Genomic DNA, 14,192 nt, shown 5'->3' with positions numbered 1-14,192 from the left:
TTCCTAATAAACAATCGTGGTACAAAGCTCAATAAAAATATTAAAAACTTAGTTTTTAAACATTTTTATGGAGATTTTTCAAGCTTAAACTAGTTTGTCATCTGAGGGGAAGAATTTCTATTCACAAAAAACGCCATTTTTTGGAGGTATTTACAAATCGGTCCAGCTCACATAATCTTAATATTTTTCCGAAATATTTTGGTGAACATCTTCAAATATAGTAGATTTTGTAATCCGGGCGAAAAACCCGCAACTTTTTTGGTGACGCAGTCTAATGTACATATGAATTGTTTTCAAATGCTCAACTTACACATCGGAATGGATACATAGTATTACTTTCATATTCAAACCTGACGGCAGAGTCGACTGGTCATACTCCGATGAGATTCTTATGATCTTCATAGAAAGATTAGTTGTTGTTGTAATTAGTCGCTTTGTTCAGTTATTTGAAGCTGATCATTGCAGTTGCTGATTTTAGGCCTGCATAACTGATTATGTTCGGGACTATTTTTTATTTTTTGGAGCGCGCTGAATTGTAAATATTACTAGGATCTACTAGTTCAGCCTAGGCTTAAGACTGGTTTCTCCTATCGGGCTTAGGTCAGACCAGTTTGGCAAAGGCTTTATGGGTTTATTCAATCACATGTAGGTGGAACTAGTTTAGCCTGGGTTTAGGCGGTAACATACCTACATACATATATAATACAAAAGAGACCACTCGAGTCAGAGTAGCACAAAGAGTGGAGTTGAATATGTACAATCAACGATTTTTATTATACCACTTGCTAGGTTAAATCTAAAAAAAAATCATTGAAGCTAAGTAAATATCTGTTTCCACTTAATAGGTAACTAAACGTGTAGCCCTCGACTTTTCAAGTTTAACATTTCTGGCCACAGATTTTTATGGTCTCAGGGTTCGCTTTGTCGCTTACACATATGTTATGGTTGGGCCGAGCTTCTGGTGTTCTTACACAAAAAGCTGAGAAGCTGTTTTTCATGGCAAAATACACTCGGAGGTTTGCCATTGCCTGCTGTTAAGAAAAAACCTTTTCTGTATATTTTTTTGTTGCGATGTTGCTTTGACCAGGCCTTGAACCTAGGCTTTGCGGAGTGGAAACTCGCACTGCTTACCACTAGACCACAGCGGCCGCCACTAATGTATACGCATTATAAAAATACCGCTGGACTATTCGATCTCTGAAGAAAACTAGTTTAGAACTAATCGAATTGGCTGCGGGTTTTATAGAAACTCACATTCATTCGCACAAATGGGCATCTACATACATACATGCAAACACATATTTAAGCGCTTATGTGAGCAAAAACTCTATTGTATAAAGATACATATACACATATGTATGTATTTATGCATAATGTGTGTATGTACATTAGGATGCCTCGCGAAAAAAATTTGCTGCTTCCCGCGCGAATTATGATATACAGGATATATCTTTTACGATTCTCGCTAAAATATTGCGGCTCAAGTTATTATTCTTTTCACCAAAACCTTTGGATGACAGAAGAATGTAAACTTATGAGGTCTGCATCAAAATTAAAAAAAAAACTAAACTTGTTCGGTTTTGAGATTTGTAATTTAACTTTCAGAAATTTTTAAAGCATTTTGTTTTCTAAAAAAAATTTCTTCAACAATTAATTTTTGTAATTTTTTACTGAGAAAAATTCCTTCGTAAGTTTCAGCCTTTTTTAACACTTTTAGGGGACTCACAAAAGATGTTAAGCGTCGTAAAATCTTAAGGTTAAGGTTAACATTTTTAACATAAAATCTTAGCATAACGGTTAAAATGGTTTTAGGGCGCTACCTATATGTTTTATCGGTTCAAAAACTTTTTGGTTTAGTTAGAAATCTTCTAAAATCATTTTAATCAATATTTTACATAACAAATGTTAAGCTTAAGATTTAACGATGGTTAACACGTCTTGTGAATCCCCTGAATGAAAGACCTGGAAAATACCACTTCATTAATGAAGATGAAAATCAGAAGCATGTGAGTTATTTATTTTTATTGCATCAAAAATTTTATTAAGTTTAAGTAATAGCTTGCTGACCATATTTAAAAAAAAAAAAAAAAACGTTTGGGATACTATTTATTTTTTCTTAAAAAAAATCGATAGAAAGGCGTTTGTTCAATTCTATACTGGTCACGAGGAGTGACGCTAAATTGGGCAAAAATATTTTGGTGGAAGGTATATAATTTATAGAAAATCATAAAATTCTCTTGGGGGAGTATAAAAAATTTGTTTTTTATATGTGGCGTGAGACGGTCTAATGTGCGTATTATTGTACATGTATCCACTTAATTGTTGTATATGTACATTATTAATTGAATTTACAAAAAATTCCATAGAGTCTCTCTTGCACTCTTCTTAGCACAAGATCGCTCTTTTCATATTTATGTACATACACATATGTATACCACCAACTACATTGACAATTATCTCTTACGATTTCTTGTTTTCGCACTCTCTTCTAATGTTTACAACGCCGTTTTGCTGCCTTCATATATTTATAATTTTTTTCTTTTCGCTGCAATATTAACTAGCGACTTAAAGCCTTCAACTCTGTTTCTTTGTTTTTGCGTTTCACAGTGTGACTTCGTAAACAAGTTAGCCTATTAAATTTATTTTGCATCATAACTGGTATTTGAATTGCTGGATACATATACTACTATTCGTGCTTTCATTCTTAATCAGGTTTTAAGAAATTAAAAATTAGCTTGCTGCTTTTCGATGAAGTGATAATAAGAAATTTGTATCTGATATAATTTTTTAATGCCAACCTCACGGAACGTAGTTAGCCATTACGAAGACTTTAACGATTGATTTTCATACTATTTTTTTTTTAATTTTGCTTTTCGAACACTGATTTCAGCCAGGTTTTTATTATCTAATAAACCGGTTTTATAAGCAAATTTTTTTATATAGCATCTTAACTCTTTATAATAAAGAGATTAAGGAATCCAAGCAAATAAGTTTTAGCAGGCTCTCTGAAAGCTTAGAGAGAGCAACAGCAGTATAAGGACTCTATAAAGTAATAGCATTTCATCCGCAAGCCTAAGGAAGAGTAATGGGAGCTTTATCTGACAAAATTCTGAGACAGAAGGTACTGAACAAGGTAGAAGAATAGGAAGATAAAACTGATTAGTAGCTACGGGAATACATTTAGAGCACCGACTGATCTGGACGGTGAACAACTTCAAAGCACTGAAGTCACCAAAAGCTGATGCCCCAGACATACTACCGCAGGACATAAAGCTCGTCATTTAACCGCTATTAAAGATAGTCAGAAGTACCGAATTCGTGGAGAACAGTAAAGGTAGTTTTCATGCCGAAGGTCGGAAAGTAAGACACACTGCATCCAAAATCCCGCGGGACTCAGTTTATTTGAACAAAAGATTTAGAAGAGGTTCTAAATAACTACTACCTAAATACTGCGGACTCTATTATGTTAGCATTTCAGGGTAATATTATATATATATATATATATATATATATATATATATGTATGGACTTTGAAGTCGAAGCTGTGCCCCAAAGAAAAATGAGATGGTGCTTAGCGAGATAAAGGGCAGGAACTTTCCCAACAGCATCCTTGTCAACATCGGGGCAGAAGTGTTTCTGAGTTGTAGGAAGATTGATATGGCAACGAAGAAGTACTCTGAACTTGCAATACTCAAGGTTACCTTGCATTCAAAATCCAGATTTACCAAAAAAATTTGAAAAAGATAATACAAGTGAGTGGGCAGGCATATCCGAGACATATGGTAAGTACCAATGGCCGATTTCCGGCATTGCCTTTTTCTTTTTTTGCACTGCGCCCAGGTATACTTTACAAAGTTACCACGTTTTTACTTTGTTCTTTGTTGAAGGTTAAGATAGCAATACATTTGAAAATTAAGAAGAAATAATTGTATCACAGGCTAAAGACGATGTAGCATGTGCTCATTTGGAATGCTAGCTAAGTATAGATCTTTCTTTGCCTGATCATGGAACGATTACACATTTTGTTACCGAAACTTAATAATTATTTGTTTACCACATTTCCACATCGTTATCTTTTACTAAATAATTTGTTTGTTTTGCTTTAGTTCTTTGTGCATAGTTAATCATCTACTATGTACATAGTTAAGGGTCTTACATTTTACCGAAAACTACCTGCTCTATTTAGAATACATAACTCCGTCTACCTCAGAACCACAAGTCAGTCAACTATTCAGCGTCAAATCATACAAATGGTGAATTCACACTAAGTCTTCAAGCTAATAATTTTTAGAATATCGAAAAATGTTGAAGATGCTGCAAAATCATCCATTCGCATACAATTTTCTGTTTGTTGGATTTATTTTTGTTTTGCGAAAAGCATTACAAGTTTTTTGTACAGCTGAAATGAAAATCGAACGATTGAGCCAATGGCCAGTAGAGGAAAGGCATTTGCTCACAAGGATTCCTGTGATACATGAAAATACTGGAAGTGGACATCCAATTTGAAAAATATGTACATATTTATTTATATTGAAGAAGGAAGCTTGTTTTGCGGTAGCTCTATATATTCATTAAGTGCTTAGAAAAATAGATTTTACTTTAATAAAAAAAATAGTTGTTAAAAATATGCAATAAGTAAATATACAAACGTATATTTTATTTCATACCGAGATTTAACTAATGGGTCTATTGCGGAGGGTAACTGAACTCAAATTGAGTTGCCAGTGACTGAAATAATATGACAGATACACATGCTCGTACATTTGATCCCATTAGAGGCAAATCTCTTTCCTTGATATAATATGGATTTGGACATTGTTGCAAGGTCGTGCAAAGTCTGGCTTAAGCAGTATCTAAAAGAAGGAATCATGAAGAGTCCCACAAAAAAATTTCAAGAAAAGTACATGACAGTACAGTGTTTAGATTGTCCAAAAAAGTTCGAATTCGTTGATATCTTTTTACGAAAAAACCCCTAATTTTGACACATTACTCTAGCTACGTCCCTCATGGTCTAAAAATTGTTTTTATTCCATAAAAAAAGAGCATCGTTTTCCAGCGTCCTGGTATATCACCGTGATGAACAACAGACCACATTTGAAAATGTCTATTTGCTTTTTGTACTTTTCAAAAAACAGAGTTTCAAAACCTCAAATTTGACCTACCAAAAAAATAACAAGATGGGCTTTAACACACCAATGGATAATTTTTTCTATGTAATTGGACATTTCTTAACAAGTTAGAATTGTTAAAACATCGAAATTCCATTTTGATTTTTTCCGGCTAAAATCGTTATATGGGCCATTGTGGGACGTGTTTTTACTCTAAGCTAACGATATGTTCCATGACTCAATCGGCTTCCCCCTTTATCCGGAAAATGTTTGTATAAGGATTTGTACACGTTCATATATTTATGCCTATGCCGTTACAAATAACCGTTATGTGAACCTAACCTATTTGAATTCATGTTTCATGCGCTTAATAGCTGGTAGAAAATAGAAAGAAATAGGTATAAATGAATTTAGTTTATAATCTGTATTATTTTATTAATCGTATATTTCATTTTATTGTTTATAGTTCGACACAGACCATTAATAAATATTTTGTTAACATTAAATTAAACAGATCACGTAATATTTACAAGGCAACTTATACTCAACAAATGGTATATTTTAGCTTATTACTTAAGAAAAATTTACAAAATCTACAATTTTATGCCTACTCTAGTAACATACATATGTACATATGTATGCATATATGTATGTGTGTTTATATATTTATAGGATTATATGGATGTTTATGTATATGTATTATAAAATAGCTACAACTTAAAGGTCATTTCGATATACATACATATGCGTTTATGGTTTAATAGGTACCTAAGTGCATTCCCTTAGTTGGAATTTTCGTAACATATTAGTTTTCATAACGAAAACTCTAGACCAATGCTAGTGCTCATATAAAACTTAGAAATGTGATTTTAATTAATTTCTTCCACATAAGCTGGTATCTAAGATAATCAGTCCACACCTCACACATGAATGAACGAATACATATGGACTACATCATGGCAAATTATTTACACATGTATACTTTTCAATTTCTGTTCAACATGCATGTAGGAGAGCATACTGAAATCCAAAACAAAACCCAAAAACTTAATATTTAGCTTTAAAAGCTGATTACACATCACTATGCTCACTATGAATTTAGCACTTAATTAATGCAAAATTTTTATTAAAATATCCACAACAACTGTCTGACTTCGGTTCCGCGTGCTGCTCATCGCACAGATATGCCATTTATGGTGATGACATTTCCGGCCGTCGGTTCAGGTTCGTAGACCTCTTCGTTGGTGCGCATCTCGTATGGCGCATCGTAGAATTGTTCGCTAGGTATTTGGTCGTAAATGTTCTCTGTGCAAAAACAAAAAAAAACCAAAAAGGAAACACACAACATTAAATTAGACACGTTAACATCCCATTTCTATTTATTTCATAAGCAATCGCCCACTCTTTGCTCTCACACACCTGGCTTCCGTCCAATGGACGCCGCATTACCATTCGTCCCACCTCTTCCGTTCACTTGAAACGTATTGAATGTCGCTGGTGGCCCATTGTCCAAATTCATGCGATTATTCGCTTCCAAGGTGGAATAGGACATCACAGCTGCGTTACGCTCATCTTTGGTCTCGGCCGCTTGTACATTTTCGGTATTCTTAACCGGACGCGCCTTGTTGCGGTGCAAGAATATCAGACCAATTACGAAGAGCAGCACAATGATAACTGTTGCACCGATCGCTATGCCAGTACCCAAACTGGAGCTCTCCTGCGCCTCTGTGGCTGCGACCTCACAGCGCGGTTCATCGCCACTCCAAGTGCCATCTTCGGTACACTTACGCAGATATTGTCCGATGCGGTTGTAGCTTGGTATGCAATGATACTCAGCAGAGCCGCCATATAAGGTAGACTCATTCACAATAATCACGCGGCCGTTCTCGATCATCGGCGGACGTCCGCAGTCAACAGCTAAAAACATTAAAATTTAATCAAATAGAAGCATAGTTTCAATCAAATCCGACTATTTGGAGTAGTTGTCCATTACTTACGCTTGCAGCTGGGACTTTTTCCAGTCCATTTGCCATTCTTTTGACATACTCGCGTATCATTGCCAATCAGTGTTCGTCCCTTAGCGCATTTGAATTTCGCTAGCGCACCCACAGAGTGCTTGCCTGCATCGACTATAAGATTTTCACTAATATCTGGCTCATCGCATGTGATTTCTATGCAAGCTGGTTTTTCGTGGCTCCATGTGCCATCTTCGGCACACAAGCGACGTGATACTCCATCCAATTTGTAATTAGGATTACATTCGTACAATGCCGCTGCACCATAGTAAGTCACATTTGTTGCCAGGGTGACTTTGCCGTTCGTAATATTAGCTGGAATACCGCATTCGACATCTGAAAAAAAAATAAATAAAACGGAAATCGGTTATTTCGTTGTGAAGTAATTTCACAATTCAATTGGTTTCCCTGTTATGATGGTAACAAAGGCATTAGAATTTAATTTGGCAATGCTAGGAAAAAGGAGATAATCAAAGTATATACTATAGGACTGTAAAACTTTCAGCAACATTTTATAAATCTAAAACGGCTACGAAGCCAAGTGCTTCAGTCATTTGGAGTAAACTATATAAATTGATGGAAAAGCAAGTCAATTAGATTCGAACCTGTGAAAATTCAACCTTATTCACCCAGGATCATAGATTTTAAAGAGCTCGACAATTGCAAAAGTCCATAGCGTTCTTATAAGGAAGGAAATCCTCAAGTTGTGAGGGGTGGCAGTTATTTGCCAACGACTTCCGAGTCCCAAGTCGATCTTTTCACTTTAGCGTCTTCATCCATATGTACGTTATGCCCTAGCATCGTTAAAAAGCTTGTACAGTTAGTCATTCCATTTGCATCGATACCCATCACTCAAGATGACAGGATCATATATGCTGAGTAAAATAGGTCACTCGAAAGCTTTTGTTCGACATCGTCCGAATTTCTACTCCGTGAAAAGGGAAGGCATTAGGAGATATGTAGATATTAAGCCTCAACCATAAATAGCTTTGGACTTCACAGTTGTCTGATTTATTCCACAAATATTTGATTCGGGTAAATTATTGTGGTAGATGCAGTATGTCACAAATCGGCGGTTGGAGACAGTTAAGCGCCTCGCCTATCTACATTACCGAACTATGTCTACCCATCTTATCGGCTATTTCGTTCCCTTCAATATTGCTACGTTAGGCTAGAATTAAGAGTTTAACCCCTTCTGCCCCTCCTATACAAACCAGAGTGTGGAGTTGACCAATTTTAACAATCGACTTATCTTTACGCCCGCTATTCCACACAGGTCTCCTATGGTTCCAGCGCCCAATAGGTACCTTCCTGTTTCATTCTCGTCGCCGTAACTCCTGCAGAAGTCGTTAAACAGCGTCCCGAGTCTCACGGCGATGTGACCGGTCACCGGTCAGCAGACTCAAAGATACTTCTTTTCCCCTCCCATTTTTTCTCGTATCATTCCGACGAAATAAGCTTTGTCACGTTGAATATTTCCAGCTGATACCATCTTTGGCCTGCTTCAGAGACGGATAATGCCTGTATATGTAGTGAGCTTGCAGGTAGCGAGCATCTTTCCCAGTCTCTTCCATGACAGATAAAGTGGAAGGGAAGCGCCCTTTCTTGCAAGCTCATCCGCCAACTCATTGCGCAGTATACCTCTGCGTCTTAGTACCCTTGCCAGTTGAAGAGTGAACTGCTCTGCCCTCACGTTAAGTGATCTGCGGCAACTCGTTATAGTTTCCGAGTTGCATGTGAGAGAACCCAGATCTTTTAAAGCCGTTTTGCTCTCTGAGAAAATTTAGATTTTCTTCAGTCCTCAAGCATTCGATAGATTTCTGTATAGCCGCAAGAACGGCTTGAAAAACGCAACAGTAGTACGATAAGTCGGAATGACTTTGGTCCTCCTAGTTGTTCCGAGTGCACTCCTCTCCGACCTTGTTATCGATTTTGTATCCGTCAGTGCAGAACTGAATAGAAGCCGTGGATCCAGGTAACATCTAGGGTGCATTGATCTCTGCTAGGAATTTCTAACTTATATTTTTTGTCAAAGGTCGATATTTTTATGTCCAGGAACAAAGCAGAGAACAGTGCTCATGTGGCTCTGTTATTCATCTTTGATGTATGCTCAAACTCATAATATAGTTATGCGCGACATTTCCGAACAATTCTTGATTCTACTACTTTAGATCCTAACGCTTTCAATGCTGCTTGGCGATCAACAAATAGCATCGCATATAACTAAATTGCTTTGTTTCAACACTCGTCTGCTCTCAAATGCTCTAACAGATTCCTACCTAACAGGTTTCTCAATATAACTCTGCGTTTCCTGTTGGTTTTCAGAAACCCTAAATTAAGATTGCAGAGTTGAAGCAAAGCTGAGGATGGAGATAAAGATATAGCCCCAATATCGAACAAAGTAAAACCCGAGTCATTCCGGTACGTAGAACCGGCTGTCGTGGGAATGAGCCGGCTGACGTGGACGTTACAGAACTTTGTCTGCCTCGGGAGACCCGCACCAACTTCGCTCTTATTCACCCATACATAAGTCGGTTGGAATTCTGGCGATGGGTGCCCCGTAGCTATTGTCAAATGACCAACTCAATTATAATACTTACATACGCATTCCGGAACTGCACCACTCCAATGGCCATTGTCTTCACAAGTCACAAGAGCCTCGCCGACCATCTTATAACCGCGTTCGCAGCGGTATTTAGCCAAGGCGCCAACCCTGTGTGAAAAAATTTTAGTGGAATTTGGAATTCTGCTAAGTTTACTACTATTTTTTCGCTTACTTATAAGTCTGTGCGCTATTCTGTGTCGAGTCGGCTGTACGTATCAGCGTGCGACCGTACATGCGGTCATTTCCTGTGACGGAAAGCAAACTGTGCGCGGCCAGTACAGGTTCTGAGCAACGGATTTCTGGGAAAGACAAAGAGTGGCTATAATTATGAACAATACAAAAACTGGACGTAGAAGAGGCTCTTTTACCTTCACATTTCGGCGTCGCATCGCTCCAACCGCCTGATTCTAGGCAAACACGCTTGGCGACACCATTCAGCTTGTGGGACGGAGCGCAACTGAATGTTACCTCCGAACCCACGAAGGTGGTATTTTGGATATATCTTATGGAGCCGTATGGTATCGGGGTGATAACACCACAGTCGATATCTACAAATGAGAACTTTCATGGTCTCCGGACTTTTGCTTTCATTACCTAACTATGTACTCACATTCGCAGAACGGTGCATCTGCACTCCACTCGCCAGTGTCCAAACATTCCAGCGTAGGATTGCCGCGCAGCACATGCCCCGGATCGCAGTTGTACTGAATCTTTGAGTGCACATTGTAATCATAGCCAACAACAAATGAACCGGCAGGCACATGGGGCGTGTCACAAGCGACCAGCTCACATACTGGCGCATCACCAGACCATTTACCCTCCTTGGTGCAGTATAACTCCGATGGACCATCCAACCAATAATCATCTTCGCATTCATATTTCACCATCGAACCAACAGTAGTGGAGGCATTCACCAGCACTGCATGACCACGATCGGGACGCGCTGGTGCGCCACAATCGACGAAGCGACATGATGGTGGCTTACTGGACCATTCACCGCCAAGACCGCAGGAAATTATCTACCGCAACAATAATAAAATTTGCAAAAAAAAAAACACAGCATAAATTGAAATCATAATCCAACGCTGCAGTTGCGCATAAGTAATTGCTGCTCGCTACCACACTTGCTATTGAAATCAAAAGTTGACTCACCGGTTCGCCCACCAACACATAACCGGCCTCGCACTCATATGTGGCCGTTGAGCCGGCGCGCTTATCCGTCACACTTACGCTGCCGCCGGCGATGCGTGGCGGCTCAGGACACCAATCGACCAGACATTCCGGCTGCTTGCCCGTCCAACCAGTCAGCGCACAAGTGCGATTCTCATTGCCAATGAGCGTGTAATTCTCGTGACAAGTGTAGGTCGCCTGTACGCCATAGCTGGTGCGTTGCTCCGAAAGTAGAATGGCGCCATGCTCCAGTTCCGGCAGCGGACCGCAATCGACATCTATGGTGTGCAAGAATAGTGATTGAATTTAAAATTATATGCGCTTTTTTTATTGTAACTACTCACATTTACATGTGGGCGCCCTTCCGCCCCAAATACCATCCGCACGGCAAGTGCGCTCCGCATCGCCGATTAGCGAGTGGCCCTTTGGACAAACGTACGTGATTTTATTGCCCAGCGTATAATTTCGGCCTACAATTGTGGTGTTCTGCTGCGAGTCCGGCGAGCCACACGAAAGCGGCGCTAAATCAAAAAGAGCGTGTGTCGGTATTAGTGTGTAATTAGAAGCGAACAAATGAAACATTCTTTGTTAGATGGCTTTGTTTTTATCTTTTTCAAACTCACAATGCTGGCAAATAAAATGCAGGTAGTCCAAATTGCAGCCCACATCATTCCACAACCAGTTGCGTCCGCCATCCAACACCACACAATTTTGCTCGCCATTATAGTTGTTCGGTTGATCTTTGCCCCAGGCCGGTTTCTGCACCAGTTCGCCTATAAATATTTGCAAACAAGTATTTTATTAAATATGGCTGTAAAACGATGTTAATATTTATTTAAAAATTAACATTCGCGCAAGGCTAATAAATCGCTATTAACGGTCACATTGCGGGCTCACACTGTTTTTGTTTATAAAACTAGCAACAACGCGTAGCGTATATAATTAATTTACTGTAAATTCACTTTTTATAATCGTTGCATGGAAAACTAGTAATTAAAATGCAGCGTGGCACGCCAAAGACTTTCGTTTTTCAAAGAACATTTAGTGGCTCAACCAAATATGGTTGCACGCTAAAATAGCCCCTAGCCGCCTTGGCCAACTGCATTTGCATACAATTATCGCTTATTTAGCACACCCATTGTTGTTAACTGCGTGTAATGGTGGTATTCATTTGAATAGCATTCAAAAAGCGACCTTTTCCTTTTAAAGCGTACTCGTATTGTATTGTTTTTCGATAACTGGATTTTCTAGAAATATTTTTGTTAACGAAATCGATATTGGTTTTCACTTTTTATTGTGTTTGGGGCCTTTTTTTTGTTTGTGTGGCTTTCTGGGCAAGCAAGTTGGTATGTCGAATTTGGTTGAAATTAAGTATTAAGGGCATCCCCATTTGTTTTCAATGCCACTTTCTTACGGACTTGTGGAAATACATATTTTAAACGTCTACCTATAACTTTTCGCCGGCACTAATTATATGTATCTTTTATATTTACAAGCATTATAATCAGATACCTTTGTAGAGAGCTGCAAACCGCTCATCAAGCTTCATTTCATTTGTATATTCAAGAATTAATGAAAATAGGAAACTAATCAGTGAACATAACAACAACATACGCCTCATTTATGCGCACGCTTCAACGCGCGAGAAGAATGAAGAGACTAAAGGGGCAAATCTACCAGCGCCTAGAGGAAGCATATGAGCGCTGCCTCCGCAGCGGTTTTAAAATCGTGCTTGGCGACTTCAATGCCAAGGTGTGCAAAGAAAATAATATTTAGTTCAAAAGTCGGAAAATTTAGCCTTCTTGACCAATCGACTTATCCGCGGTACGGAACATCGTACTTAGAAGTACCAGACAGCAGCATGGAAACATTCACAAAGCTACTTGGATATACCCTGATCAAAGAACGAAGGCCCAAATTGATCATGTTATGATAGACGGAAGATATGCTTCTTAATGTACTTCTTAACGCTTTTAAACGGCTACATCGATGGCGCGTTTTATAAGGAATATCCAGGGCCAATGTTTTAGGGATGATGGTAACGTTCCTCTACTTGAGTAAGACGAGGTGAGCACAGCAATAGGTCCGACTTAAAAACAACAAGGCCCGGTGATTGATATTGGAATCTCAGTGTACTTTGTCCAAGCCATCTTTATGATGCTTATAAATCCCGTCGGCAATGGTATGTTATAGACCTAAGCCCTTCAGCCCAAGTCAGTCTTCCATTTTCCATATTTTCACAGCACGTCAAATCCCGGAGAAGACACTAGATATGCAAATCGGCACACACCGTCTTTATGACGATTTAAAAACCGCTTTTGACAGCACTAAGAGAAGTAATGTAGACTGATGTTGAGCACAACCTTCAGTCCCGCTTAAGCGATTCACTTCTCGTGCGACTTTTTCAATTTGATACCCGAAAACATAATAAGAGCTGCCAATTTGCAAAAGAACTATGCTGCCGGCGTATGCAAATGAATTTAACATTGTTGGCCTGAAACCCAGGAATGTCAGCACAGCATTTTCAAGCTAAGAAAAAGAAGCTAAATAAATTGTTCTAGCGATGAACGAGAACAAGACAAAGTACCTCCTGAAAACACATTAAAAGTCTTCGCGGTTCGGGATGCACATTTCTGTTGGCGGTTACAACTTTGAGGTAGTTATAGACTTTTTCTACCCAGAATCCAGCATAAACATCACCAATAGTATCGGCCTGGAGATCAAGTAAAGAACAGGTGTTACTTTAGGTTCGGTAGGCAAATGAATAGCAGAGCATAGCGCGATGAAAATGTCATGACTAGTTAAGCGAAAATATCCTTCGACTCACCGCCCATGGATGGACAACAAAAGCAAGCATGGTGAGATAATTTAGTACATATTTTCTCCCGGTACACTTAAAGCTCTTAAAAATTTTTCTTTTTAATACTGTGTAACCTAGTACCCCAAAGGTGTATCGTAAGGATGCATAGCAAGCCATTAAACATTGAGGCCCCTGTACAAGAGTGGGAACTTTCCTACGCGAAGAGCCCATAGGTTCAGTGCTTCTGAGAAACTTATTGAAAACTCCTTGCCTATCCCAACAAAAGACACGATTACTTTAGAAATGAATGTGTTTTCTAGAAGGCATTCAGTTAACATGGGCACGTCATTGATGGAATTTGCATTCCCCGTAATGGGTTAAAGAAGCGAAAGATGTTTCGAAAGTAATACCGTCTAGAATACGTTCCCGGCACAAAATCTGGAATCACTTTAAATGGAAACGTGTTCTTAAGGGTGATATTACTTAGAATATCT

At 38.7% G+C, this 14,192-nt stretch overlaps 1 protein-coding gene across 3 annotated transcripts in view; it reads right to left on the bottom strand.

Annotated features, from left to right (window-relative positions):
* Nucleotides 1-5,533: 5,533 nt before the first annotated feature.
* Nucleotides 5,534-14,192, bottom strand: part of LOC118733282 (sushi, von Willebrand factor type A, EGF and pentraxin domain-containing protein 1) — a 73,370-nt gene continuing 64,711 nt past the window's right edge. For all 3 annotated transcript variants that reach the window (XM_036462622.1, XM_036462623.1, XM_036462624.1), the window contains exons 6-15: nucleotides 11,522-11,671; nucleotides 11,243-11,419; nucleotides 10,881-11,176; nucleotides 10,339-10,747; nucleotides 10,097-10,276; nucleotides 9,901-10,027; nucleotides 9,724-9,836; nucleotides 7,106-7,459; nucleotides 6,528-7,025; nucleotides 5,534-6,413 (exon numbers count right to left, since the gene is read on the bottom strand). In XM_036462622.1, coding sequence (XP_036318515.1) covers nucleotides 6,280-6,413; nucleotides 6,528-7,025; nucleotides 7,106-7,459; nucleotides 9,724-9,836; nucleotides 9,901-10,027; nucleotides 10,097-10,276; nucleotides 10,339-10,747; nucleotides 10,881-11,176; nucleotides 11,243-11,419; nucleotides 11,522-11,671 — 2,438 coding nt within the window. In that variant the 3' untranslated portion in view covers nucleotides 5,534-6,279. The remainder of the gene's footprint in view (nucleotides 6,414-6,527; nucleotides 7,026-7,105; nucleotides 7,460-9,723; nucleotides 9,837-9,900; nucleotides 10,028-10,096; nucleotides 10,277-10,338; nucleotides 10,748-10,880; nucleotides 11,177-11,242; nucleotides 11,420-11,521; nucleotides 11,672-14,192) is intronic.

This window comes from Rhagoletis pomonella, unplaced genomic scaffold, assembly GCF_013731165.1.
Source record: "Rhagoletis pomonella isolate Grant_MI unplaced genomic scaffold, Rhpom_1.0 Rhpom_scaffold_00002, whole genome shotgun sequence".
In the NCBI taxonomy this organism is placed as follows: domain Eukaryota; kingdom Metazoa; phylum Arthropoda; class Insecta; order Diptera; family Tephritidae; genus Rhagoletis; species Rhagoletis pomonella.
This window is presented reverse-complemented; position numbering and strand designations above follow the sequence as displayed.